General features: G+C 37.6%; 3 protein-coding genes and 2 pseudogenes across 4 annotated transcripts in view; 3 read left to right on the forward strand and 2 right to left on the reverse strand.

Moving 5' to 3' along the window:
* The window catches only part of LOC107749660 (F-box only protein 46-like), a 13,991-nt gene extending 13,951 nt beyond the window's left edge, over positions 1–40 (forward strand). Inside the window, exon 3 of the mRNA XM_016564821.1 lies at positions 25–40. Coding sequence (XP_016420307.1) covers positions 25–40 — 16 coding nt within the window. The remainder of the gene's footprint in view (positions 1–24) is intronic.
* Positions 28–3,024, forward strand: LOC107749655 (F-box only protein 46-like). The gene has a single exon (XM_016564815.1). The coding sequence runs from the start codon at positions 142–144 to the stop codon at positions 2,131–2,133; it is 1,992 nt and encodes a 663-aa protein (XP_016420301.1). The 5' UTR covers positions 28–141; the 3' UTR covers positions 2,134–3,024.
* Positions 3,025–6,157: 3,133 nt separating this feature from the next.
* On the reverse strand, positions 6,158–10,756 carry LOC107749667 (sodium/glucose cotransporter 2-like; annotated as a pseudogene).
* Positions 10,757–12,348: 1,592 nt separating this feature from the next.
* LOC107749656 (kelch-like protein 5) lies at positions 12,349–17,900 on the reverse strand. Of its 2 annotated transcripts, XM_016564817.1 has the most exons (6): positions 17,418–17,900; positions 16,521–16,674; positions 16,041–16,119; positions 15,128–15,355; positions 14,650–15,041; positions 12,349–14,547 (listed from the first exon to the last, which is right to left on the reverse strand). In XM_016564817.1, exons 1-6 carry the CDS (start codon positions 17,418–17,420, stop codon positions 13,523–13,525), a joined length of 1,881 nt encoding a protein of 626 aa, XP_016420303.1. In that variant the 5' UTR covers positions 17,421–17,900; the 3' UTR covers positions 12,349–13,522. The 2 variants fall into 2 exon arrangements, with proteins under 2 accessions (XP_016420303.1, XP_016420302.1); XM_016564816.1 differs by having other exon boundaries at positions 12,349–15,041.
* A 989-nt stretch (positions 17,901–18,889) lies between these two features.
* Positions 18,890–27,940, forward strand: part of LOC107749668 (serine--tRNA ligase, mitochondrial-like) — a 12,480-nt pseudogene continuing 3,429 nt past the window's right edge.

Here is a 27,940-nt window from a genome sequence, read left to right on the forward strand (position 1 = left end):
TTTTTTTTTTTTTTTTTTTTTAAGTCCTCAGATGGAGTAATCTGTCCGGCTGGAGCCTGCAGATCTGAAAAGTGAGAATGAGTGGTGAATTGCAGTGTAGCTGCCCAGCATAGAGGCAGGTATGCTCCCCATGGGCTCACAATGAACCGTGACACCTTTTCCCACATCCGGCTGTGGTGCCCTCGCCCCTTTGGCACCTACTCCCAGAATAAGCCATACAGCAATGGTACAATCTGCAATGGAACAGCTGCTACCCACTGCAAGGCTGATGATTCGGGGCTTACAACCTTAGAGACCCATGGAGTCAGTGAGGAGCAGGATGAGGATGTTGGCACTGAAAACACTCCACCAGATGCTTCATCTACCCTTCTGGCTCCACCACTACCTGCTTCACCCTCTCCGAATTCACAGATGGAGGATGGCAGGGTATTGCTTGATACCTGGTATGTCATTAAACCAGGCAACACCAAGGAGAAAATTGCCTTCTTTGTAGCTCACCAGTGTAATGGTGCTGGAATTCCCAGGCCTAGTGCCATGAAAGTTAAGGGAAACTGGGCTACTGATTGTACCAAGGCCAAGCGCCGTCGTCGCTGCTCCTCTTATGACCCTCCCACTAGAGCTCAAAATGTTGTCGTTGATGTACCCACAGAATCCAACTTGACGGAGAATGGTGTTGGAGTTAGTGAGACTGATTTGCTCTCTGTGGCCGAAATGGTGGCCCTTGTAGAACAGCGTACAGCCTTGGCTCTTCAAGGTATGGTAGCGCAAGGACAAACTAGTCCTTATACAGTACTTCAGAAACCTGTTGTAATAGTTTCAGAATCCCCTTCATCTGCACCATCTTCTCAAAGTGACTTTGATCTGCTGCAGCAACAGCAGGAATCCCGACGGGTTGCTCAGGCTGTTGCACAATTTGAATCTCAGCAGCAGAATCTCAACAGTACGACTTTGCGGCCTGAGCTCAATGGAAGAGACCGCATTCACACTGGTGATTCTGTGGGTGGTGCTCCAAGTCATGGACGAGGGGAAGTACGGATTGCTTTCCGGGTGTCAAGTCTGGACCCTCGCACCCAGTCTGAGCCTGTTGGCCGGCCCAAATGCATGTTCATGAGTTGTGGAGTTGGAGGGGGGCAAGCAGGAACCAGGAGCAAAGAAAAGATCACTTGCGACCTCTACCAGTTGGTCAGTCCCTCATCTCGAGATCCAGGTGCCCTCCTGGCCAGCTCACCAAAGGCTGATTCCCTTGGAGAAGGCATCACTGACAGGCCTTCCTCCACAACGCCAGATCCTAACCAAGACCCTGCCTCAGGAGAGAAGGCAGCAGTTGCTCGAGAGAGGGTGACTGGCTTCCACGTTGAGGTTGTGGTCACGGGTGCAGTAGACCAATGTGTCTTCTATGGGAAGGACAGTACAGAGAATGTTCAAGAAGAGACTGTATGTTTTGCTATGCCCAATGGAGCTAATTCAACTGATGCCTCAGAGGATCCACCTCCTGGCCAGCTGTTTTTTCTGCAGTCACCAGCTACTGAAGATGAGAGTTGCTCAGCGGTAAACAGTGGGTCTTTAGACTGTGCAAACAACAATGGGCCAGTCGGGGCTACCGTAGAGAGGCCAGATTCCCCACTGTCAACTGTGGATGATTGTTCTGATCCTCCGTTGTGCCGCCTCTACCGTCATGTCTCCCATGACTTCCTTGAGATTCGCTTTCAGATCCAGCGGCTTCTGGAACCACGGCAATACATGCTCTCGCTTCCAGACCACATCATGGTCAATATCTTCAGCTACCTGCCCACCCATTCGTTAGCTGCCCTCAAATGCACCTGCCATGACTTCAAAACCCTGATCGAGACCTACGGCGTGCGTGCTACAGACTCTCGTTGGAACCAAGACCCGCTGTACCGTGATGACCCCTGCAAGCAGTGCAAGCGGCAGTATGAGCGGGGAGATGTGTCGCTCTGCCGCTGGCACCCTAAACCTTACCACCACGACTTGCCTTATGGACGCTCCTACTGGATGTGTTGTCGGCGCACAGATAAGGACACACCTGGCTGTCGAGTTGGGCTACACGATAACAACTGGGTACAGCCATGCGAGCTGGTTCAGGCCCGCGCCAAAAGAGACGATGGGAGGTAAAGGAGATTGTCAGGGGATTGTCTTTTCTCTCCCTGTTTTCACTCTACTGAAACCTCATGCCACTGTACTATTTATGGTTGAGCTTGCCTCTTCTGTCATAGATTATTAACCTTGTTATCATTGTCAGTATCATTTCCTATCAGTGCACCATGGTTAATTCTCTGTCTCTTCATGCGCAGACCAATGTTCTGAAATTTGAAAACAAATGCTGGTTAAAAATAAGGTCTGCTGCATGGGCCTAGTCTTTACATGTATTTCTGAATTGGTTAGAAATTCTTATGGCAATCTTGGAAGACCAGCTCTGATTCTGACCCCAACCTTGCAAAAAAAAGACTAAAAACCCTGCAGGCTAGGCACAGGACTTGTAAGTTTAATTTCAGGGGTTGTTGTCAAGTTTAATTTGCTGTCCCTTTGGTCAAAAGCACGCAAAATGATGTCACTTTATAAATTCCTGATGTCACTTTGTAATCAACAGTTTGACTGCTTGTTGGATTTTTCTGTTTTATGTGTGAATGTGAGTGAATAGTATTTTTTGTTGTTGTTGTTGGACTTCAAATTGATTTATGAAATCAGTCTTTATTTCTTGACCAAACCTTTCCTTTTATCTATCTATTTGCCTGCCAGGCTGTCTGTGTGCTTGTTGGCAAAAGCAGCTTTTGCCAAAGCAGTAATTAGCTTCATGTGGCTGAAAGAAAAACAACAAAGAACAAGACAACTCAAAACCTGATTCTAGCCTTAACCCTGTTCATCCTGCTCCACCAGTCTGTGAAATCTTACAAACAGAAACATTTATGCTGATCCTTCTGGTTTGGGAGACCGTTATAGGTTTCACCGTCAATCTGCTTTTGGGAATATTTGCCTCTAAAGTGAATTAAAGTTATTTAAAACTGGAGTCGGTGCTATTTCTGTTCAAGTGTTTTAGTACTTCAACAGTCAAATATTTGTAATTAAATTTATTTCTATAAATTATTTTGTTACATTTAGTTTTTTTTTTTTGCAGTGTTCATTAGGGATGTAACGATTAACCGCAAGCCGGTTGAAAATCGATTCAAATATGTGACGATGCAAATCGGTTGAGATGCCAAACAAATCACGATACAATTGGAGTAGGAGTTTATATGAATGTATCTCTGAGGGGAACTGACTATCTTTAGAAAAGTTTACGTTGTATTTTCTTTTCATCTTGCCTGAGTTGCCTCTGAACAATGCATATTAAAGTAGAGTTCATAAGCGCAGCTCTGCTTTATTTACAGCGGTAAACCAGGAAACGCTGTATCATTGCTGTTCATAAGCGCCACCTGCTGTCAGAGAGTGAATCTGCAGCTCATTCTGCTTGTCTGCTCTTTCGTTCAGATATGTTTTATGTAGTATAGTTTCACAAAACTAAAGTCAAACCACTCTGTTTTTGCTCCAAATTTCGAAATTATACAGTCTAATTTAGATTAAAAACTACTCATGCTGCATGTATGCTGCATCTTTGTTTGGATCATGATTCAAATCCAGTGGTTGCCTCTAATTTTAAATGGAAAGAGCACAGACAAAGCCTTAGTTTGCTAAGAGATTTATTTTATTTGTGTAACTTACTTGTTTGATTTGGAGTTTGTTTTAAACCCCAGTTTATTAGTTTTGTTATATTTCAATTTCACAAAGAAATGTGCAGCAACAGCCTAATAAAACGACACCTTTTAATTTACTGTATAATGTCTTCAATCTCATTTTGTAAAAAAAATTGTGAGAAAATCGAATTGTGAAATCAAAATCGTGAATCAAATTGAATCGTGTGTTGAGTGAATCGTTACATCCCTAGTGTTCATGGCTTTACTTGGTGTGTATAAGGTTTAAATAAAAGGTGCACTGTGGAACTCTGTCCTCTATCACCATCTGTGGTTGAAATATAAAATTGCAAGTTAATTGTGGAGTTGTTCTGTTTGTCTTGCTATTACTTATTGGAATTGTGGATTTTTACCCAAAACCTTCCATAGTTCACCTTTTATGTATACAGGAGGAAAAAAAAATCATTATAATGATTAAGTTAAATAATAAATAAAGAAAAACAGAGCTTTTTACAGAAGCTCTTATTTCAGTAACACCCCTTATTTATATTTCACCCATAAATAAAAATCTACCGAACACCCTCAGGGTATCCATCCAGCATGTAAATTAGTTTGTTTCCTCATCATAAAAGTTTTGGAGAAATTTAGTATTACATCACTTGGCTTTGCAATGGATGCGGTCAGAATGAGAGCCTGATAAAAACATCACAATAATCTACGCAACTCCAGTCTATCAATTAACATTTTGTGAAAAGCTGTGTGTTTGTAAGAAACAAATCCATCAAGATATTTTTTACTTTAAACCGTTGTTTCCAGCTAAAATACTTTATCCATAATATTGTTTTCTCCAGTGAAAAAAGTCATCTTGTCTGAATCAGGAGAGAAAAATGAACAGATCAAGCACTATTTATAAGTGAAAACGGTCCAAAATGTATATGGACTTTTTCACTGGATGACTCGTATTTTAGCCAGAATTGATCAACTAGATTCATATGGATTACTTGTGGACTATTGTGATGTTTTTATCAGACTCTCATTCTGATGGCACCCATTCACTGCAGAGGATCCATTGATGAGCAAGTGATAAAATGCTAAATTTCTCCAGATCTGTTCCAATGAATTGGATGACTTGGAAGACCTGGAAGTGAAAAAAATTTCAGCAAATTAAAATTTTTGGGTAAACTATTCTTTTAAACACGAGGTATCTTTACTGTTTGACAGTGTCAACATCTCAAAAGTGAAATCCAACATACCAGTCCAATTTCTTTTGTTTAATGAAACTTCTAAAATGATTTCATTTCATTTTCAATGATCCATTTAAATGAATATTTTCACACATGGTATCAGGTAGTCATTGATTAAAGGGGTCATATGATGCGATTTCAAGTTTTCCTTTGTCTTTGGAGTGTTACAAGCTGATTGTGCATAGATAAGATCCCTGAAGTTGCAAAGACTAAAGTCTCAAAACCAAAGAGATATTCTTTATTAAAGTTAGTTCTCTGTCACGCCCCCCTAAAACGGCTCGTTCTAACACGCCCCCACATATCTACCCCACTATGTGGAAATATTAGCATAATGATGCCGAAATGTGCACGCAAAGAAAGAAGGCATGGTGTCAGTAACCGCAGTTAGTGTTGAAGCAGCCATGTCAAGGAGACGCTGTGTGTTTCTAGGCGAAAGCAAAAGCACTTTACTTGGCCTTCCGAAAGTAGATGCATTAAGATTACTTACAACAGAACAGCAATGCATTTTATGGACGACCGTTTCGTGAACCTAGGAGAGGAGGTAATTCTGACTTTGCTATGACAATCTGGCACTTCTGAATCAGCTACTGTAAGTATGTTTTGCTATTAGTTTAAGTATTTGCTATTGACTGTTCAAATGCGGAGTTTTGCGCATCATGTGTGTGTGCGTGCACGCGCGCGTGTGTGAGAGAGAGACAGGGTCACATCACAGTGGAGTCAGCTGTCTTAACCGTGGCTTGTGTACTGCAAACACATACCAGCTTCATCACTGTGTCTGTCACGCGACTCTGTTCCCCTTTCGGGCTCTGTCTTTACATTTATTTTGAAAGATGAAGCTCGCGATTATGGTAAGGGGCGTTACATTTCCGACGAGTGCTTGCGGTGTTCGGCCAATCACAATGCACTGGGTCAGCTGGCCAATCAGAGCAGACTGCGCTTGTCAGAAGGAGGGACTTTGTAGAAAACAAAGCGTTTGAGAGAGGCGGGGCATAGAGGACCTACAATAATGTACAGTATTTGAAAAATAATGTGTTTTTTGAACATTAAAGCATGTCAACATATTCTGTTACACCAAATACACAAAATAATGATCTTTAAAAAAGCATCATATGACCCCTTTAACAGACTCTATAGACCGACATGAAGAATTCATAGAATTTAAATTAGTGTTTCCCAACCCTGGTCCTGTAGAAGTCCTAACAGTAATTTATGAAACACTAATTTCATAAGTTTCCAGACTGATGAGTTGAAACCGATGTGTTTGATTAAGGAGAATCCTAAGACCATGGATGGGAAACACTGATTTATTTACTATGATCGGTGCTTTGCCTTTATGCATAGTAACCCCAAAAATAAACAGCCACAGACATCATTATTAGGGCATTAGCATTGACTAAATACTTCCACAGTGGGTCTTCACTTATGTCAGGTAATTGTTTTGATGCTTCATTCACTTCCTCCTCCGTGGGCTCTGGAGCCTGAGTATCATTTATGCCGCAAAGCCAGCCAATGATCTTCATCGTTATGGATCGGTCACCACGTTCAACTAAGGCAGAGAGCAAATTATTAAAATGTATGCCATTACTCAAAGAATGTAGTTTGACCTACACCAGGGGTGTCCAATCCTGCTTCTGGAGGCCCAAAGATTCTGCAAAGTTTTCCTCCAACCTGCCTAACACACTTGCCCGGAAGTTTTTTTTGTTATCCTTAAGACCTTGATTAGATGATTCAGGCATGTTTAATTAGGATTGGCGCTAAACTCTGCACTTTAGTGGCCCTTCAGGAGCAGAAGTAGACACCCCAAACCTACGCATACATAAAAATATAAATTTTATCTACAAAAGTATTTTTCTCTAAATCATCTTACTTTGATCCTCCTCAGATACGACCTTTTTCTTTTCCTCTGCCTCTCTTCGAGCTTTCCTTCCTCGTTCCTCCTCTTCCCAGTCCAAATCGACCCTTTCTTCTTTAGAATGGCGTAAGGTAAAGACAAGGCGATGGAGCTTGGCAAAGAGAAAAGGTAAATGTTATTAATATAGAGAAGTATCCTCAAGTAGCTTCAGCAGTAGCTAAAACATCTTACATGTTTGTCCTCTATGGGTGGAGTGTTGTTGCTAATGAAAAGCACCAGAATAGCAGTGCAGAAGAAGAGCAGCACTACAAAATAAAGGTTACAGTTACTGACTCACTGACCCTCTTCACAAAAATGGCAAGGGAAAAGACTGCTGCAATAGGTGGAGCTAAGTAACTGGTCACAGATTGAATATAATCAAACAGCTGACCGCTCTGGGCTGCCTGGACAACTGGGATCCAACAAATGCTAATGGCGACGATGCAGAGTATCCACACCCTGTCACAGATGTTAATGTGTTCAAACAATGAAAATAATAGAAGTGCACATATTATGTGCATTTGGACATTAGTTGAACTCAAATGTATAATTACTTAATTATGATAAATAATATTCCTCTCCTTTATAGTAGTTTCCATGTTTGGTGGAATTCAGGAATAGGTTTGAGAAAGACTTTTTTTCTTTTTTTTCGGTCTCATGCAAAAATTTGATTTGTACAAAAACATATTTTTAGGAAAAAGAAAGCACAAAGTTCTGCTCCTAAACACAACCATCAATGGGTTGTAAGCAGATTTTGTATTAGAATTATTAAAGCTATAAATTGAATGGTTCCAAACCTTCCTACAATCATGAGCTCTTTATCTCTAGCTTGAGGCCGGATACGAGTCCAAATGTCCATGGTGAACAAGGTACTACTGCTGTTGAAGATGGACGCTAGTGAGCTCATGAGAGCTGCTAACATGACTGCCAGCATTAAACCTCTGAGACCTGTTTAGGGATTGATTAGAGGAGAAAGATGATAAAACCGAACAGCTTGTTAATTCAGTTAAACTCGTATATTAATTCTGTATAAGGGTTAATAATCATTTAAAAACACTGGAAAAATAAATTATGTTAATTACCTGTCGGCATTACAGAAACCACTAGTTTGGGGTAGGCAATGTTGGAGCAGCCAACTGCTGTGCCGCACACCTCCTTACAGATGCTTGGCTCCACACAACCTACTTCATCTAATATATATATATATATATAATTTGATTAGATTTTTTTATATTGGTATTCCTTGATCAAGATTGTAATTATAAAGACATGTGGTATTAAATATGTTCAAATTAAAGTGCATACCAGGGTAAAGCCCTCTGCTGATCATCCCTGGAAACACCATGAGAAACATAGGGAGCAGTTTCAGGTACCCACACAATATACATCCGGCCTTTACATGTGTCAGACTGCGGGCGGCCAAACAGCGCTGCACAATTACTTGCAGAGTACAAAATGTAATGTAATGTGAAAAATTAAGCAACGGAGATGACAAGAGTTACATATTTAGAATTCTTTATCCTTAAAATATTGTCCTCACCTGATCAGTACACCAGTACCAGCTACCAATAATTGCAATGCCAAATAACACGCCCGGCCATGGCAGGTCCCCAGTCGTGGGATCCCTAAGTAAATGAAAGGCATCCTCGCGTGGAGTGTAACAATGTTCAGAGATGTTTAAACTCCTCTGAGATGGCAAAGATAAACTATACTTCTCCAGTAAAGCACCGTATCCTCCAACTTCATAGAAAGCTATTGACAAATGGGGGACAACACAAAAATCAGTTTATAATATACTATTTCAGTTGTACTAAGATATTCTGTTTACATAAGTACTTATTTTTAAATGTCATTTCGTTGAGTCAACTTTTGCAAATTTATGAGGTGCAGTATGACTTTGATACAAAAAGTTTGTACTGAATACTTAGACATACAATATATTTTACTTTTAAAAAAGTTTTTACTACAATGTAAGAAAAAAAAAACTGTAGGAAAATGAAAAAGGTGCTAGTAATTTTCTGCCACCATATTATCCATTAAATTTGTGGACATTTCCTTAACCCTGAACCACAACAAAATTCAGTGTGTAAATACGTGTAAAACACCTGTGAAAAATCAATATTGAAAATAATTCCATATTAACAGTACATTGGGTCCTATTTTACCTGACTTTAATACTACTAGTTAAAACTTTTTTACATTTCAGATGGTTAGTGATTAAACTTTAAGGGAAAAAAATTAAGAGCACATGCTGTGTTTTCTAAGGAAAATGTCATTACGTTGTATCATATGTAAATCATCCAACTTTTGGTACTTACAGAATCCCACAATCCCACAAAGCTCCAGCAATGATAACAAAGGTTTGGACAGTATCTGTATACATCAGCGCAGCCAGTCCTCCTACAGAGACACTGCATGTCAAATATTAACACATTTTTTGGACCGAAGGCGCTCAATAGATGATTTGTTCCAAAATAAACTATTTAATATCTATATAATATATAACTACTCCATGGTCATGGGTTTGATTCCCAGGAAAAATCTGACCAAACGTATATATTCAATGTTTCAATCTTCAAAGTTCCTTTGGATGAAAGTGTCTGACAAAGGTGCAAAAAAATATATAGCGGGGAAAGAGATTGTTTTTACCTGTGACAGTATAGAGTGCTGTTATGCAGAGCAGGGCAATCACTGCAAGATAGATGTTCCAGCCAAGAGCCTGCTGTATAAACACTGCTCCTGAGAACATGTCAACCTACGCTCAGTGAGGAGGGGAGAAGTCATAGAGAGAGTGAATTGGTGCCCTTTCTTGTGAGTAACAAGGAAATTATGATTAAAGTGTTTTATATTATCCAGACATGTATTTATACTTACAGAAATCTTTGTGAAGGTGTAAAGTAAAAGTGAAATGACAGAAAGATACAAGCTAATTCTAGTCCTTCCAAATCTCTTCTTGAGGTACTGCGGCATTGTAATCACCTTTTGTAAAAAAAAAAATGGATATATACATTTCTTTCACTCATATTATTCAAATAAATATTTGTCATCTAAAATATCACTATGAAAAATGAACATACCCCTGCAGTTAAATAAACAGGGACGAACACCCAGCCCAACAACAAAACAATGAATAATGCCTGTGAAACAAATCACAATCTGATTTCAATTTTACAGATGACAAAGCACATTTTTATATATATATATTTAAACATCTAGCTTACATTCCATTCGAAACCCCCAACAGCTATTCCACTTGCAGCTGCTGTTCCTGCAAGACCAACAAAATGACCACTGCCTATGTTGCTCGCAAAAAGAGAAGTCCCCACCTATGTGTGCCATGTGTGGGAAATACATACATAGAAAAAGGAGAAACCTTTAAAATAAGTATTGAAAACTTTAGATTTTGTCACACTTTTTATTTTCATACAAGTAGAGGGTAGATATTGCCACAAAAGTGTGTGACTTAACATTAACATTTTTTTTTTTGAAGTTTTTAATTAGACTTTTAATTATTAAATACTCACAGGCCACCATACCATGGTCCGACCTGCAAGAAAGTAGCCACCTACTGTGCCACGATTAGTCCTAAATGTAGACTAACATGGGGGGGAAAAAATCATAAATTCAAAATGTAATTCTGTTAAAAGACATCAATTCACAGTTATCTGCCACTTTAAAACACATAAGAACACGTTTTCCACTAACCCAAATTCCTACTGCAATAACCACCAAAAAGTAGGCAATGATCACACTGATGTCAGCTGGATTGTTGATGGTTACATGTTTCGCTGTAGTGTTTTCCATTTTTTAAAGAGAGACAGACACGATGCCGATATCATTTACGAGATGACAAGACAGGAAACAAATCCAACAGATGAGGCACTTGAGGAGGATTACTTTTCTTCATACAGGATTTGAGGGTGAAATCCACGATCTTTGCCCACATGACAAAAAAAGCTGATAAAGGAATATTATTAACAACAATAATTAACTTATTACTAGCCACTCAAGAAAGACTTGAACAGTTTTAGGCATTAAATGCTAAACCTACACCTATTAAAATACAATTATTTTAAAAGCATATGAGAAAGCATTAGTGTTTTTCAAAAACAGAAAAACCTTTGAGCGGACTACTCAAAATGTGTCATCATGAAAAATAGCTTATGCTGTGGTACTTTTAGTAGAAAACAAAACAATGTAGTACATAAATGATTAATTATAGAATTATTTTAAAAGCATATGAGAAAGCATTAGTGTTTTTCAAAAACAGAGAAAAACCTTTGAGCGGACTACTCAAAATGTGTCATCATGAAAAAATTCAATTACTTTTTTAAAGTAATTTTCAAGTAATAACATTATGTACTAATTATGCTATTCCTTACGTGCATTAAAATAGACTCCTGAAATTTTGACTTAAATTTTCCATATTCCGTATCCATATTTAGAGTACTGTACAATCATGATAATTAGAGTAACAGGATAAATTATGTGCTACATGATTTTGCTTTTTGCATTTTATTCAATTTTCCTAAATTAAAGTTTGTATTTCTCATCAATATATAACACCTAAAACATTTTTTAGTATTCATGGGCTTAAAAAATGGCACTTGATTAATAATCACTGGTCTGTACATTAAAAGTTACAGTTCCGACCTTATTTGGAAATCACTAAAAAGAGGAGAGATAAACGCTTTCATGGATGATCAGGTTGTGAATGCATCAGTTGTGTCACTAAGGTCTGGTTAATAATCTTGCACTGTGGTGTGTGACATTATCACTATTGCAATGCTATTCAAATGCACACAACTCACTTGTATTTGCAGGACAAGCAACAAAGTAACATCTGTTCAATTTATTTAATGCAAACCAGAGCACAGACTTTCCATTCAAACAATGTTCAATATTTGACAATTCTAGGTCTTTAAAAACAAACAGACCGGTTTGACATCAGATGAAAATACAGAGTCTCTTTGTCTCGGAGAAAATGTTACTGTAAGACAAAATTACAATAACTTAGAAATTGAAACAAAATTGACAAAATCAATCATACAAAAAGCAGTCATTTGGTTTCTATTGCGAGTATATGCTTTAAAACATTTCAGATGAGATGACCAGCTAAACCCAAAAAGATGCCATTGAAGCACTCCAGATACCTATACTGACCCACTTCCTTGAGGGCAAGCTGAAGAGTGCGTTACAACGATGTGCAGAAAATGAATCACTATGTCATCGTCATTCAGAGGTGTCCTCCAGAGATGCCCAACACCACAAAAATCACACAAGATTTACTTAAGGACTGTAACATAGATTGTGTTAATGTTAAGACTCATGTTTTGTTGCATTATTGTTCAATGCTAGTTCAATAATGTGAAATTAAAAGACAGAAATTTCAGTCAAAGAGAAAGTGTTTCTCTTGATTTCATTTATCTCATAAAAAAAAAAAATAGTGTGAGCTTGAGATTCTGGCATCAACTTAGCATGAATTCAGGACAGGTATAATAAATGCATTTGTGAATTACATTTCATCTTAAGGTGATTTAAAATACAGTAGAGTTTGCAACACATTAAATCTGAATAGCCACATCCTTTAGAATTACATAATGTTGTTCATCAGTGTTTATCATCTGGGTCTTCATCTTAGTTAAGACTGCATTTGATGAAACAAAATATAAAGCAAAAACAATTTGCAAATAAAACACTGTTTTCAGACCATTTGTTCAAGAGAAATAAAAATAATACAAAAATGGAAACTGTAGCCAATAGAAGCCACTCCTTTATTAAATGTAATACATTTCTTGTGGTTGAGTGCACAGATAAAACACTCTTACAAACTTCATATGCTAGCAATCGCCTACAATGTAAAATTTCAGAATGGCCAGAGAAACTTCTCTAAGCAAATTATTCAGTCATATGATTTCGAGGCAAAGACATGTCTTTTGAATGCACATCTAACAATTTAATCTGCAAATGTATTTCCATCATAGTTTATGTGCATGTGTTCTAAAAAAAAAATAATAATTCATCCACCTCAAGCGAAGTGTATACATTTATTAAGCACATTATGCGAATTTTATTCACATAATGGTTTTTCCATCCAGAATTTTTCATGCAAATTTTGGGATATGGCATAAAAATGCTGGTTGATGGAAACCCTGGAAGAATCTCATGATGTTGCTTAACAGCTGTTTAGCATAAGTGTAATTTGACCACACTGTCATCAAAAAACAAAACTGAAACCAAAAAAAAAAAAAAAGATAAAAATTAAGCCGTTATGACTTTACAGTAGTAACAACTGCTGTTATGGTACGAATCTAGATGTTCTAATGCGTGTAAACTACATTCAGCCTCAAAGCAATAACTTTAAGCAAAAAGGTCCAAAAGACTTTTTACTCATTGAGTCAAACATATGTATAACCTGTTTTTTTGCTGTGACTCAAACATTTTGTCATTCTCCAAGATGATACCATTTCTAAGATCAAATTTGGGCATCTATGAAGAATTATCATTATTAAGAGCAAAACATTCTGAAATCATATCCAAATGTTACATATACTTTCTGTCAATACTTAGCAAAGAAAAACTTGCGTTCAGCTTGCAGAAATGAAAGAATGAAATTCAAAACATCTAGACATCAACCAAGAGTAAAGATGTAAAAGTAGGTGCATAAATGTTTCCAAAATACCCATATGTCTCATTGAAAATCACACTTCCTGATTTGTCCTGTCGATCCGCATGACTCTGCACGACCGGGTCGGTCGTTTCTCCTTCCCACGTTTCTGTTGAGCAGCCCGAAGACGTGCTAAAATGTGTTTTTTTGGGAACTTAAGGGTGGTACATCCAAACTGGCTAACTCCTCCTGTATCCCCAGGTAATTTCTCCCGTCTTTGGACCCAACTTCGCCAGCCAGGTTTCCAGCAGTAGACGCTGTCATAAAATCTCGATCCATTCTCACCACCCAATACATATATCCTGCGTTTCCATCTAGCCACACCTCCGGCAGCAATCCTCCTTGGCAGACCTGGAAAAACCACCGGACTAGGCGCACGGTCACTACCGCCACCCCCTCGCTCAACTCCAACCGCCACCTCCCGCTCTAATCCTGATCCCCGTCCTTCTCGGAAGAACAACACTCGTCCTGTGGCATCTAGTGGTTCTGCCTGGGTGTAGTTGCCATTGAGGAACTTGGCGGCATCACGCAAGCAAGCACCAATGGCACAAACGCCGCCACGTACTGCTATGCCTCCAGCCAGGCAGGTGGCGCCAGAGTCAAGGGTGACACGGCTCCAGGTATTTGTAACTGTGTGGTATACAAGCACGCCAGCATGCACCACAGCCCTGCTCTGCTCCAGTGTGGTACCGCCAAGCAAGTAGAGACGACAGCGGAGGGCAGAGCAAGCAAAAGAACGCAATGGCAATGGCAAACGAGGTCCTGATGCCCAGGTCAGCGTGTTAAGGTCAAATTTTTCAGATGTGTCCAGAAATGCTGCTCGGTTACAGCCACCGAGAGCGTATAAAAAACCTCCGCAGCCAAGAAGACCCAACATCGCACGTGGTTCAGCCATCAATGGCTGCACGATCCAGCGGTTCAGCACGACATCGTACTCATGAAGTGCTGAGGAGACCTCGCCACTCCGCAGGATGCCTCCCGCCACAAACAGTCGACCTCCGACAGCAGTGCAGCCAGGACAAAGCAATGAGCCCAAGGCTGCCAGCTTCTCCCACTTCCCTGTACGAGGGTCGAAGCAATCCACCGTGAAGTCCCTTTTCTGTAAAGACTCATCCTCCCTTGGCTTAAGGTCTACACAGACTATTTTCTTCTCAAACATACCTTCTCTAGGCCTCAGCGGTCCTCCCAGGCCCTCGGTACTGGGTCCAAGTTCTTGGTTCATTCGGTGGCTCTCTTCAGGGCCGAAAAGACCAGGGCGTAAATGGCGTAACAAATTGGGCATGTGAATGTAACGATCAGCCGGCTGGTATTCTGCCCAGCGCCTTGCTGCATCGTAAACTTCAGTCTCAGACTCCACACCCAATCGATCCGACTCCAACAAGCTGCCAAGAGTTCCTGGGTCCAACAGAAGGAAGTCTCGCCGCCGGGCCACTCGAGGAAAATGCTGGCCTACCAGCCTCAAAGAAGCCCGAAGAAGCAGCTGGTCATGATGTGAACGAGCTAGAGAGTACATGCCCAGGCAATTCTCCACAGACAGGTGCTCAAAAAGGAATCTAACAAACAGGAAAATAAAATGTGAGCATCAGCCAGACAAGATACAAGGTAGAACGATCACAATAGGATCACATCTAAATTTTACCTAGAGCAAAGGTCCTGCAAGGGCATCACTTGAAGACGATTGGCTGCTACAAACAGATCCTCTGCTGTGTCGAGACTAAGACCTGCTTCCCCTGTATAAACAAAGTGGATAACTGTCTCCATAACAGAAGGTGTCACCTCCTCCAGTCGGATCTCAGTAAGACGAGACTCTACGAGAGGGCTGGTAAACATGGCACGGAAATATGGACTGACAGCTGCTAAAAGAACTCTGAAAAAAGAAAAACAGTGCACATGTGTCAAAACAGAATAGTTTCATATGTACACTACCGTTTAAAAGTTTGAGATTGGTTTGAGATTTGTTATGACTGTTATGCAAGAATAAGTCCCTTATGCTCACCAAGTTTATAAATATTTTAAAATGTATTCTTGTGATGCAAAGCTGAATTTTCAGCAGCCATTACTCCAGCCTTTAGTATCACATGATCCTTCAGAAATCATTTTACTATATTGATTTGCTGCTCAAGAAACATTTCTTATTATCAATGATGAAAACAGCTGTGCTGTTTTTTTTTTTTTTGTGGAAACCATGACATTTGTTTCCAGGATTTTTTGATGAATAGAACAGGGTTTCAAAAGAACAAGTTTTTTTTTTAAATATAAAGTCTTTTGTAATATCATAAATGTCTTTACTGTCACTTTTGATCAATTTATTGCATCCTTGCTGAACTAAAGTATTAATTTGTTTAGAATATCTTACTAACCCCAAACTTTTGAATGGCACCGTACATCATAATATTGAAATACATATAATTAGAATCAACATACAAAATTTGTCATGCAATTTAGTGTATATTTACACCATTTTTTAAACGATTCAAGTTATATATATAAAAAAAAAAATATGTACAATATGACAATCAGACAACCTTCAAAGCTGAAAACATAAAACTCACCTGTGACACATAAACTTTTTTCCCTCCACCACAAGAGTGACATCACACAACTGCTGAGCATCAAGCAGCTGTTTTAACCCTGAATGAGATGACAAAGGGAAAAACAAGGTTGATAAAAAGGTGGCTAAATGATTAATCAATGTTCTAATCAATGTCACTTTGCCACATTTGATGAATATAATGGCATTTGATTGTTTTGCTGTTTTTGAAGTACTGAAAAGTTTTAGTTTAATCATTATGGCAGAACTGGATCTCTGATGTCGATGTCTATGTCTATGATCACTAGTGAAAATGCATCTATTTTGCATTATTATTTAATTGAATTCTAATCTGACTTTTTATTACAAATGTACTTTATTTGAATATAGATATAAATAGTATAGAATGAAACAAGAAATGTCATTATAGAATCCATAATTCTAAAATAGCAGTATACATAATCCAAACAATCAATGTTCAAAACCACAACCGTTGTCTCACCCTGAGTTACATATTCCCCCAAAGGAGTTGAGTAGTCATCAGGAAAATCTTCTTCCTCTGAGTCGCTATCTGAGAGAGGTTCTCCACCACCTCTATCAGCATCCTTCCATGGCTGTGGTCGCCAGGTAACCGCGTCACCTTTGACAGTATTCATCTGTGACAGGAAGTTAATTTAAAAGTACATTGTTTATATCTGATGCTCATATAGTGACAGTACAATACTGTGGTCACATTTATAGTTTCTAGGGCTGAGAAGTACTTGAGGCCTTGGGTTTGAGTGCCTCAGATAACTTACAACATCTCTCTAAACTTCTCAGTGAAAATGTAACCCTTACATGTATGGCATAACCTCCGCTGGCCTTCGGTTCGTCCCTTACATTCTTAAGCTGTTCTCTAAGCAATTACTTTTGTCCTCCTTCTCTAATCCCTTCATCAAAAACATAACATATTAATAAACAATAAAGGTTAAAAAGCTGTTTTCAATACATACAATAAAAATACTGAATTATACACATGCATGTATGTATGTATGTCAAAACAAATTGTATCTTTCATGCTTTAAAAGGTATGCAAGTGAATCTCTGTAACTCATGTTTAGATTCGCAAAAATAAGATTAATCATATAATACAAGCATTGATTGAACATACAGAAAATACCCTATAGATCACCATAGGTTTTTTTAATAATTATTTTTATTATACAATTTCCCAAAAGCTATTTGATGATCAGAATATTAGTAATAGGATTACCAAAGTAACCTGATTCTTCATGCACCATGTGTAAATACATATTAATACAACACTGCACAATTGCACGTGCCCTCCGCCCAAATACAAACCGCCTACTGAGCATACAACTCTTGCTCATTCAAATCATGTACATTTCGTAAATATTACCATTAGATGTGAAGATTTCTATTAGAGAGTGAGAGAGTTGACCCCAGCAGTACAGGTCTAGGAGATGGATATTCTCGTATTGCTTGTGGTGTCTTGAGTTCGACTTTGTGTATCAAGGTTCTCAGGGTGCCACAGTGGTACAGACGGCCTGACACTCTTCGGCCCGTTCACAACGCCTTGACCTTCCTGTGTAGTTTCAGCGCAAATTGGTCGGCTCATTACGGTGTGTTGTCCATCCTTAGCATATGAGCACAAACATATACCCGCGCGCCTGATATATCCACACTGACGACCGCTGTTCCGTGTAGATTATTAAGGGTTGGTAATCCGGATTGGCCCAAAGAAAACGTAGTCCCGAGAGAAATAAATGACTGTTTGATCAGTAATGTCAACTATTGCTCACAGCTGCCAACATTGCTCCATGATTGGAGTCGAAGCAAGCTGAGGGACTCTGTTGCCGGAACAACACACTTTTAACTTCCGCTTTTCTCAGCGGTCCCTTTACCGGATGTGACGGATATTTACTTCCGTTTCAATTGGAACCGAGATCCTTATGTTTTTAGCTCCCAAAGCGAAAGAAATAATAATAATTATTATTATAATTATTATTTAAAATTATTAAAATGTTTATATCCATGCAGTGAAATCTTACGACGAAGATTTGGATTTGATTCCAGTAAATTTGTATTTTGTGACAATACTGAAACTACTGATAATGTTTTTGTTTTTGCTTTTGTATGTATGCAGCATTATGGCTTGATATTTACGATCTTTTTTCTTTTCTTTTTTAAGTCTATGTTTACGAAGTTTCCTCGCCTTAGAATGTTTTCTCAAAAGGACATTGTTTATGGACTTTTTTTTGAGCAATAACAAAGATGTCTTTTTGGTTATTAATATCCTTATTCTGGGAATTTTTATATATATACACACGTCTAAGTACTTGAGAGTGAAACCTTGGTTTTGTTTTTGTGTATTTTGTGTTTCTTTCTTTTACAAAATTCCTTAAGGTGATGTATAAAAAAATGCAATAAAGCTTTTTGCCATGATAGAATACGATTTACAAGAAAACCCTAGCACTTTAATTTAATCAATTGATTTAATTTGTTGTTTCTTTTTCTGTTATGCATCTGATCGCACTGATCTAATGCAAATATGCATTGTTGTTGCCAAGCTGCTTTTACAAATGGTTCAATAATACAAAAAAGAGTCTTATGTATTTCACATAGACTGTAGGGTTTGCATAGTAAAAGTCCTTTTCCACTAAAATAATGTAGCACTACTACAGCATAATGTGCGTGAAAGTTTTTGAGTTTCAAAGTGTAATAAGCGGTCAGAATCGGTTATTAAATGAATTAATGAATATTTTATTTATGTATTTTATTTCAAGTCTCACTGTCATCATATTTCCAATCGCGTTTGGACGGAATGAATCCTCTCGGCTTCCGTACAGTTTAACTGTCAACACGTTAAGCATGGCGTCCTCTGTAAGGGCAGCTACACGGCTTTGCTCTTTTTTATCTGTTTACGTCTTCAAGACACTATGTCAGCAGTGGATTTAGTTGGTCCTGCCGACTTTGCTCCTCTCGACCGGTCAGGAGCAGTCTGTATGAACATGTACTGGAAGGTTACAGTCACAAACCTAAACTGGACATGCAGCGTGTGTGTGAGGAGACTGATGCAGTGAAGGCGGAGGTGGAGAATCGGAAAGGGGATCTACGGGCAGCTGATGTCGGAGTTATAGTAAAGACAAAACATTACATCACATGTCATTCATTAATTAAAACAATACTGCTGCGTGATTCGCACTGCTGTTTTTATATAATGAACGTGAAAGCGTAAATGGAACATCTGTGTGATGCAATGTGTGTCTAGATCTCAGTCTGGAAGAAACTACAGAAGGTGCGAAAAGAAATATCAGATTTGGAGACGAGAAAGAATGTGATCAGTGCCAAAGTCCGCGCTGTTGTGGTAGGTGTACACATACTGTACATTAATGCAGTGTATGTTTTCATCTAAACTTGCATAACAATTTTTAAGGGATAGTTTATGCAAAAATGAAAATGCTGTCATCATTTACTCACCACCATGTTGTTCCAAACCTGTATGAGTTTCTTTCTTCTGTTGAGCACATAAAAAGATATTTTGAGGACTGTTGGTAACCAAACAGTTGACGGTAGCCATTAACTACCAATATTAGCCAATAAAGATTTTCATTTTTGGGGTGAACTTACCCTTTAAACTAAAATGTGATTGTTATGGTTGGAAATACAAAAAAAGGTGATTATTTACAGTTCATAAAAATACTCTTTGCTTTATACATATAATACATTTTAAATGAACAGTTTACCAAAATATTGTTTATGATGGTCAATTTCTGGTGTATACTCTGGCTGTTATTTTTTGTAAGTAAATGGGGACTGGGTGTGTCAAACTCCAAAAAGGACAAAAAGCGTAGTTAGCAGTCCATATAATTAAGTCTTTAACTTCTAATCTTGATGTTGAAATAAAGATATTGTTTGTTATTTGTCAACTGGTTATGTGCATCATTTATGTCTGGATAAAGATTTGCTTTAGTCAGTTTTTTCTTTTCTTCACATTTCTTTCTTTCAGGATGAACATGACAAATCTACGTTGGCTAGTGTAAGTGTCAGCTTTCTTTGATTTCTGTAAGTTTTTAGACTTCAGTTCGAAGAATTAAATATGATCTTTTAATGAATTAAAATTTACTTGAGAATTTAAAGCTCTGAATATAACTATATTTTAGTGATGTTTCTGCTTTTCAGTATGTACTGTGCATAATATGCATGACTTTTTCTACAATACTCTTTTCTTTCTCTGTTTTGTACTTGACAGCTAGAGGAGTACACAAGTGCTAGAGAAGAGGGTAGAGCAATCAGAAAGAAACTTGGTCAGTTGTATGTGCAAGAGGGTGAGCTGGAGAAAGAGCATTACTGCCGTGCCCTAAGATTGCCCAACAGAACACATCCAAGTGTGGTAAGAGACCGCTCACCTTTTCACAATACAAAACAACTGGGGAAAACCCTAGGAAATGCCTTATTTTCAATTCAAAAGGACATTTTATATAGTAGTAAACAGGAAAGCAAAGGTGTGCTTTTACTTAACAGGAATGTTATTTTTCTCCTCTTTTCTTATAGCCAATAGGGGATGAGAGCCAGGCAAGAGTGGTTGAATTGGTTGGTGAGAAACGAGGTAAATTTATTTGACATAAACCATATTATCCCTCTCCTTAAATTGTTTGGTCAAAAATACAATTTAGGGTTTGGTTAGTAGCAGCAATCATGACTTGTATTGACCTTGAGGTTTGACTTTCCTGATTTCTTGCAGCAGTTGACAGAAATTCTCTAATGAGATCAGTGTTTAACACAGTATTTTAGTTATTTTATGTAAATATTTGTTGTTAAGTACTTTTATCATGGCAGTGCCTGGTAAAATGTTTTGCAAATTCATTGATGTGTACCACAAGATGTATTGTAATATACCATAGTGTCTTGTGTCCACTATAGAATTTGATTTTAAACCAAAAGGCCACCTGGAAATTGGAGAGAGTCTTGACATCATAAGACAACGGTTAGATGTTTTCTTTCTCTCATGCTTTAATTTAATTTAATAATTTTTATTTGTTTTTCATTTGTATCTCTTTCTTCTTAGACGGCTCGCCCATGTGTCTGGGCACAGATCATACTACCTCAGAGGTGCAGGGGCCAGACTTCAGTTCGCCTTGCAAAATTATACTATGGATTTTCTTCAGAAACGGGTTAGTATGTTTTCATTTTTTGGAATAATTTGTACCCGTGAATGGAACTTACTAATGTAAACTGGGTCAATTTTTTTCAAGTTGACTTAATGCAAACATCACTGTTTCGATTTCTTAATGCATTAATTATGAATTAAAATTTAAATGCATCAATTGTTGTTTTAAATTCTTATAATTTTACAGGGCTTTATTCCCATGGTTGTTCCTGACATGTTAAAATCAGTGGTTTTTGTGAGTACTCCTTTGTTCTAAAATGCATTGTTGATTTTTATGTAGCAACATTTTTATACATTAAAGTTGTGTATTAAGATTCTTAATGGAAAGATGTCATATAAAGTTTACAAAACTAGCTAACTTAGTAAAAACCTATAAAGAATCTCCATGACATGGAGCTATTTTTGCATCTGTTGTTTAGGAGGGTTGTGGGATGCAACCTAATGCTCATAAATCACAGGTGTACTCTCTGGACCCTTCACACTTTCCTGACCTTAATCTTGCTGGTACTGGGGAAGTAGGAGTGGCAGGTGAGAAAATCATGAACTTCTGTGATATGATCGTTAATCATATGATAATTTGAATGTAATAAAATATGTAAGTTAAAATTTCAACTCTATAAATTAAACAGTTATTTTATAAATTAAATGTCATTTTTTTTGTTACATGTAAGCTATTGCAATTAATCAAATTATTCTAAAATATAGACCAGCAGGCACCAATGTTTGAGGTTTTCAAATACTTCACACAGGGTTTCGCGGGGCACTGAAAAGCATTAAAAGTCATTAAATGGATTTTGTGAAAATTAAGGCCTTAAATAGCATTAAAAGCATTTAAAATTTCATTTCTACAGGCATAATATTTTAGATGGTTTTGGAGAAAAATGTTACCAGTTTATTTTGAATAAAGGGCCTTCATAATCAATAACTTTGATAATAAATAATTAATAAATTTGCTGTCGCGAAATACAGTCAAGCCAAAAATGATCCAGACACCAGATATCATTTTTGATAATTTTTTTTACTATACAGGACACTATAGTTCATTTATGTAAGTGAGGATAGCAAAATAAAGTAAACTGACATATTATACCCAAAAATTCTTCATACAGTGGACTACCAGTAAAATTGATAAAAATTTGGGACCAAAAATTATTCAGACACTTTGACCTGACCATGTTTTGCTTAAAGGTGCACTAAGCAATTTTTGCTAAACGATGTTGATATTTGAAAGCACCAAAACAAACACACCCATACCCCAACAGGACCTCACCCCTATTTTGATAACTCCGCTCCACACGTACTTGCACAACCCTGGCAGCGTCGATGGCAGAATCTGCTATGCCTGCCGGCCGCAGCATATTCAGGCAAAAGCCAACACAGAAAAGTTGTGTGTAAGAGTAAAATCAACGTAACTCATCTTTTAAGAAGAAACAAAGCAACCTCAGCGTCCGATTCCAGGCCTTCCCGCTCCTTGAGTTCTCTCCACCGCTGGAAAGCTGCTCCAATATTTACACGGGTCCTACCTCTTTTCTGATTGTAACCCTTCTTTTTAATGTTTTGGTCCTCCGAAATTTTCATCTTTTTTTCCTCTCGATATCTATAGTCAATCTGCTAATATCCATCCTGTGCTCTCTTCTCCCTATCATTACTAGACACACCCCTTACTGTTGGTTGGCTGCGAGGGTGTTTTGGGACTCGGTCCGACACAGTGGTCAAAAGCTTTTTTTTTAAATTGCTTGCTGCACCTTTAAGTGTTATCTGACATTATCAAGATGAATTTGTTCTGACACGGTTTAACTCTGAGTTCTTGTCATATTTTATGACCATTTTCTAAACTATAGCAAATAAACAGTGCTAATGTGTGAAATGTTGAAGGTGTCTGAATAAATTTTGGTTTGACTGTATATACATCAGTGTGATACACATGTGGAACCAGTTTGGTAATTGTCTCCAGTCGGTGCAAAATTGCCGTAATGCCGTAATCTTAGGACCGTGGCGGACTGGGACATGGTGGAGTAAAACTAAGAGCAGAGAATGTAAGTGTCATAAATTTGGAAAGAAATTGTGTACTGCAATTGAGCAATTTCAGTGAGAATGATTCTGATTTTATTACATTCGTTGTAAATGATGATTGATAATGAATAATGTAGTGAATGTAACAAGGTCGCACCAGTTGAGGCTCGCGCAGCCTGTCTGTGTGTGAGAGAATCTCATGGAGAAATCAAAACACATGAGCACAGACTACTCATAGAACAAACATACGGCGGTAAATATTGAGTTTTTACATTTATAACATGATATAGCCTACTTAAGCAACATGAGACAACCAAGAGAGTGCTGTTTGAATGAGTAGGCTAATAATCATTCAAAAATCTCTGAGCAACAAACAGAGGTGTTTCATTACTGAATGACTCAGCATTTTTGATAATCATTTGAGTCAATGATTCAGTGATCCATTCATAAAGACAGGCACTTGCTTGATTCTTGAATGAATTAGGCGTCTGAATGAATTGCTTAAACTAATGACTCAAATGTTCACTCATTAACATGTCACCTGCCGCCACCTACTAGCAGTTTATTCTCATATTTGAAAGTATCATTGCATTTTTTCCAACTTTTCATATTTGTATATTAAAAATAATTTAAAACTAAGCTCATAACATTATTTATGCAGTTGTAATTTTGCAATGTAAATGCATTCATCATACATTTAAAGAGGTCATATGATGCGATTTCAAGTTTTCCTTTCTCTTTGAAGTGTTACAAGCTGTTCATGGTTTTGCTCCCATAATTCCTTATCTATCTTCACTCCGAGGCCTTGTTCCCACGTGGCTAATCTGGATGCAGAGGACTCCTGAGAACCTAATAATAGCATGTTATATAAAAGAGATATCCCTTCGGCGCGCATGCTGACCCAATACAGTCTATGATGCTGACAAACAATGCTGACTCACAGCCTGTAAGTTCTCATATTTAAAGTATTTGCCACTGATGATTCAAACGCAAGTTTTGAGCAGTCTAGATTAGCGCTTGTTTCTCCAATCACAAATGCAAACATGGTTTTATGTTTACGCGGCACGATGTAACGCAACGCGTAAAAAGACAGTATAAGTCATTATAATCAGTAATTATGACCCCACTGGATGCAACAAATGCCTCGTTTATAATGGGTTTTATTGGTTTTGTCTCGTCGCACCGGGACACGGCATCACAATATGGTAAGGGGCGTAACATTTCCGTCACACACTTGAGGAATTCGGCCAATCACAACGCACTGGATAGCTGGCCAATCAGAGCACACCTCGCTTTTCAGAACGATAAGCTTTGTAAAAATTGACGTGTTTCAGAAAGGTGGGACATAGAGGAGAAACAATAATGTACAGTATGTGGAAAATAATTTGTTTTTTGAACCTTAAACCACAAACACATTTCATTAAACCAAATACACAAAATAATGTTATTTTTAGCAACGTCATATGACCCCTTTAAGCTTCATTAAACTGTTTGTGTAAATGCATCTAAATGCTAAGATGCTTGTTTCTTCTGCAGTGGAAAGATTAATTTTGTTGATACTGATTTTAGTTGATTGGTAACAGCCAATAGTGTCTTATTATAATTTTTTAATTCATTAATGAAATTTAAGAATTTGATTTGAAAGATAACACAAACATTTTATAAGATTAGGAACAAATTGCACTTTCTTTAGGTAAAAAAAACACCTTGGAATTCTATTTAAAGGGGAAAATATCACAAATATGCTGATTTCTGTAAGTAAGAACTGATATAGAAGACTGAAAATATTGTTTCAGAATAAATTACATTTGCACCACCAATTATATTTACACAAATTCAGCTTTGCATCACAAGAATAAATTATTTTAAAATATATTCACATAGAAAACAGGTACTTTAAATTGAAATAGTATTTCTCAATATTACTATTATTGCAGCCTTGGTGACTTGTTTCAAACACATTAAAAACCTTTGACCGGTAGTGCGTGTGTTATACAGTCGTGGTCAGAATTATTGGCACCCTTGGTAAATATGATCAAAGAAGGCTGTGAAAATAAATCTGCATTGTTAATCATTTTGATCTTTTATTTAAAAAAAACTTCACAAATATCTAACCTTTCATTCAACTAAAACAATTGAAAATGGGGGAAAATCTCATTATGAAATAAATGTTTTTCTCAAATACACGTTGGACACAATTATTGGTACCCCTAAAAAATTATTTTGAGTAAAATATCTGTGAAGTATATTCCCATTCATATTTACAATTTTGAGCATACCAGGGTGATTATGAACATGAAATTATCCAGCCATGGCTTCCTGTTTCACAGGAATATAAATAGGAGGGAAAACAAAGGCCAAATTCCCTTAATCATCCATCACAATGAGAAAAACCAAAGAATATATTTCTGATGTGCAGCAAAAGATAATTGAGCTTCACAAATTAGAAAGTGACTTTAAGAAAAGAGCTAGAGCAGTGAAAATTCCCATTTCCACACTGAAAAAAAAAACAATAAGTAGATTTACTTAATTTTTATTTTGCAAGTTTTTGCACACATAAATTTTAAGTAAAATGTAAGTATTGAATTAAGTAAAATCTACTTAACTAAGTTAAATAAAATTAGCAAAGGAAATAATTAAATTTAATGTGCAGCAAAAGATAATTGAGTTTCACAAATTAGAAAGTGACTAAGAAAAGAACTAGAGCAGTGAAAAATCCCATTTCCACCATCAGGGCAATAATTAAGAATTTCCAATCAAGAGAAAATGTTACAAATCTGCCTGGAAGAGGACGTGTGTCTATGTCTGTATCATCCTAATGCACGGTGAGGAGGAGAGTTTGAGTGGCTAAAGACTCTCCAAGGACCACAGCTGGAGAATTGCGGAAAATAGTTGAGTCTCAGGGTCAGAAAACCTTTAAAAAAAAAAAAATCAAACAGCACCTTCACCACATGTTGTTTGGGAGGGTTTCAAGAAAAAAATCAAGAAAAGAAAATGCTCTCATCCAAAAACAATCCTCAGCATATTCTGTTGTCAGACACGACAGGCACTTCAAATGGGACTGGCTTCTATGGTCAGATGTAACTAAAAAATTATCTTTTTAACAACAAACACTCAAGATGGGTTTGGTGCACACAGGGATAAAAAGTACCCCATGTGTACAATGAAACATACTGCTGTATTTTTAATGTTGTGGGCCTATATTTCTGCTGGAGGTCCTGGACATCTTGTTTAGACACACGGCATCACTGATTCTATCAAATACCAACAGATAAAAAATCAAAAAGTGACTGACTCTGTTAGAAATCTTATAATGGACCATGTTTGGATCTTCCAACCTTTTCACAGCCTTCTTTGATCATATTTACCAAGGGTGCCAATAATTCTGACCACGACTGTACGTATGGACCAGGCCCAAAGGTTTGGCACGCATGTGATTCGTGGATAAATTGTTAAGTTTAACAATCATAGAGTGAAAGTTTATCATTTGCACAAGTTCTGTCTTGCCAATTTACACATTAAAGCATTTTAACTTGCGCGCTGTTTTCTGTGTGCTCAGCCACTGCCTCACACACCAGAAGTGTGCACACGCAGAGAGAGAGAGACATGGAGTGAATTGATTCCTTTTTCACATACACACAAAGTTATGTTAAAATACCTGTTTTGGTATTCTAGTAAACGCAGTCGTTATGTCTCCCTTTTTACAAGATGTAATATAAGTCTCAGGTGTCCCCAGAATATGTCTGTAAAGTTTCAGCTCAAAATACCCTACAGATCATTTATTATATCATTTTGAAAATGCCTATTTTGAGTGGAAGCAGGAACATGCTGTTTGCTTGTTTATATTAGATCTGTGTATTAAGTGACAGCAGCGTAATATACAGTTGTCTACCCTGTTAACATGACCCAAACAATAAATAAAAACAGAAAACCACTCACTGCTCTTGACCGAATAACTTTTATAGCTTTAATAACACATTTCTTACTTGAATGCTGCCTTTAACCCTTTAACGTGTACGATCACACCGGTGTGATCAGTCTTGGCTGGTCCCTGAAGCGTACGATCACACCGGTGTGATTAGAACGTTCAGTGCGTCACGTCATCAACTGCTGAATTTAAATCCGCTTTCGCGCTTTGCCTGGCGCAGAGCGCAGAGCTGGCGGACGCACTAAGCGCTTGTCATATTATCACAAATATTCATTGTTTTCAACCATATAATACTTATTTTAGGTTTCAGACATTTAAATACATATAAGTACTAGCAAAACCATACATTTACGGTTTGTAAAATACACGCTGATGTCTATGGAAACGGCAATAATGATCCTTACAAATATAATCTGACGACATTTATTGATATCATATACAGATTGTGTAGGCAACTATAAAGTTTACTCTGCTCTTCTCCCAGTTTACCGGAGACATACTTTAATGTGTTTCGGGAGGAGAGGATGAATTTGCGTGTTGTAAATCCCACAGCTCGGATTCAGTGCGAACTAACATGGCGCGGTGCCCATCACCCGGAATAGATCAACTAACATGGTCGATATAAAAGTGTTGAAACTACCAAATAGATTTAATTGCACATATCAGATATTTCATAATATAGTGAGCATGTTTGTGAATATTTTGAATAAAACAGGAAAAATGAAATAAAAGCGATCCTTTTACTTTACTTTTACTTTTAGTCATTTAGCAGACGCATTTATCCAAAGCGACTTACAAATAAGAAAAAGTA

This window comes from Sinocyclocheilus rhinocerous, unplaced genomic scaffold, assembly GCF_001515625.1.
Source record: "Sinocyclocheilus rhinocerous isolate Xijiao unplaced genomic scaffold, SAMN03320098_v1.1 scaffold1101, whole genome shotgun sequence".
Lineage (NCBI taxonomy): Eukaryota > Metazoa > Chordata > Actinopteri > Cypriniformes > Cyprinidae > Sinocyclocheilus > Sinocyclocheilus rhinocerous.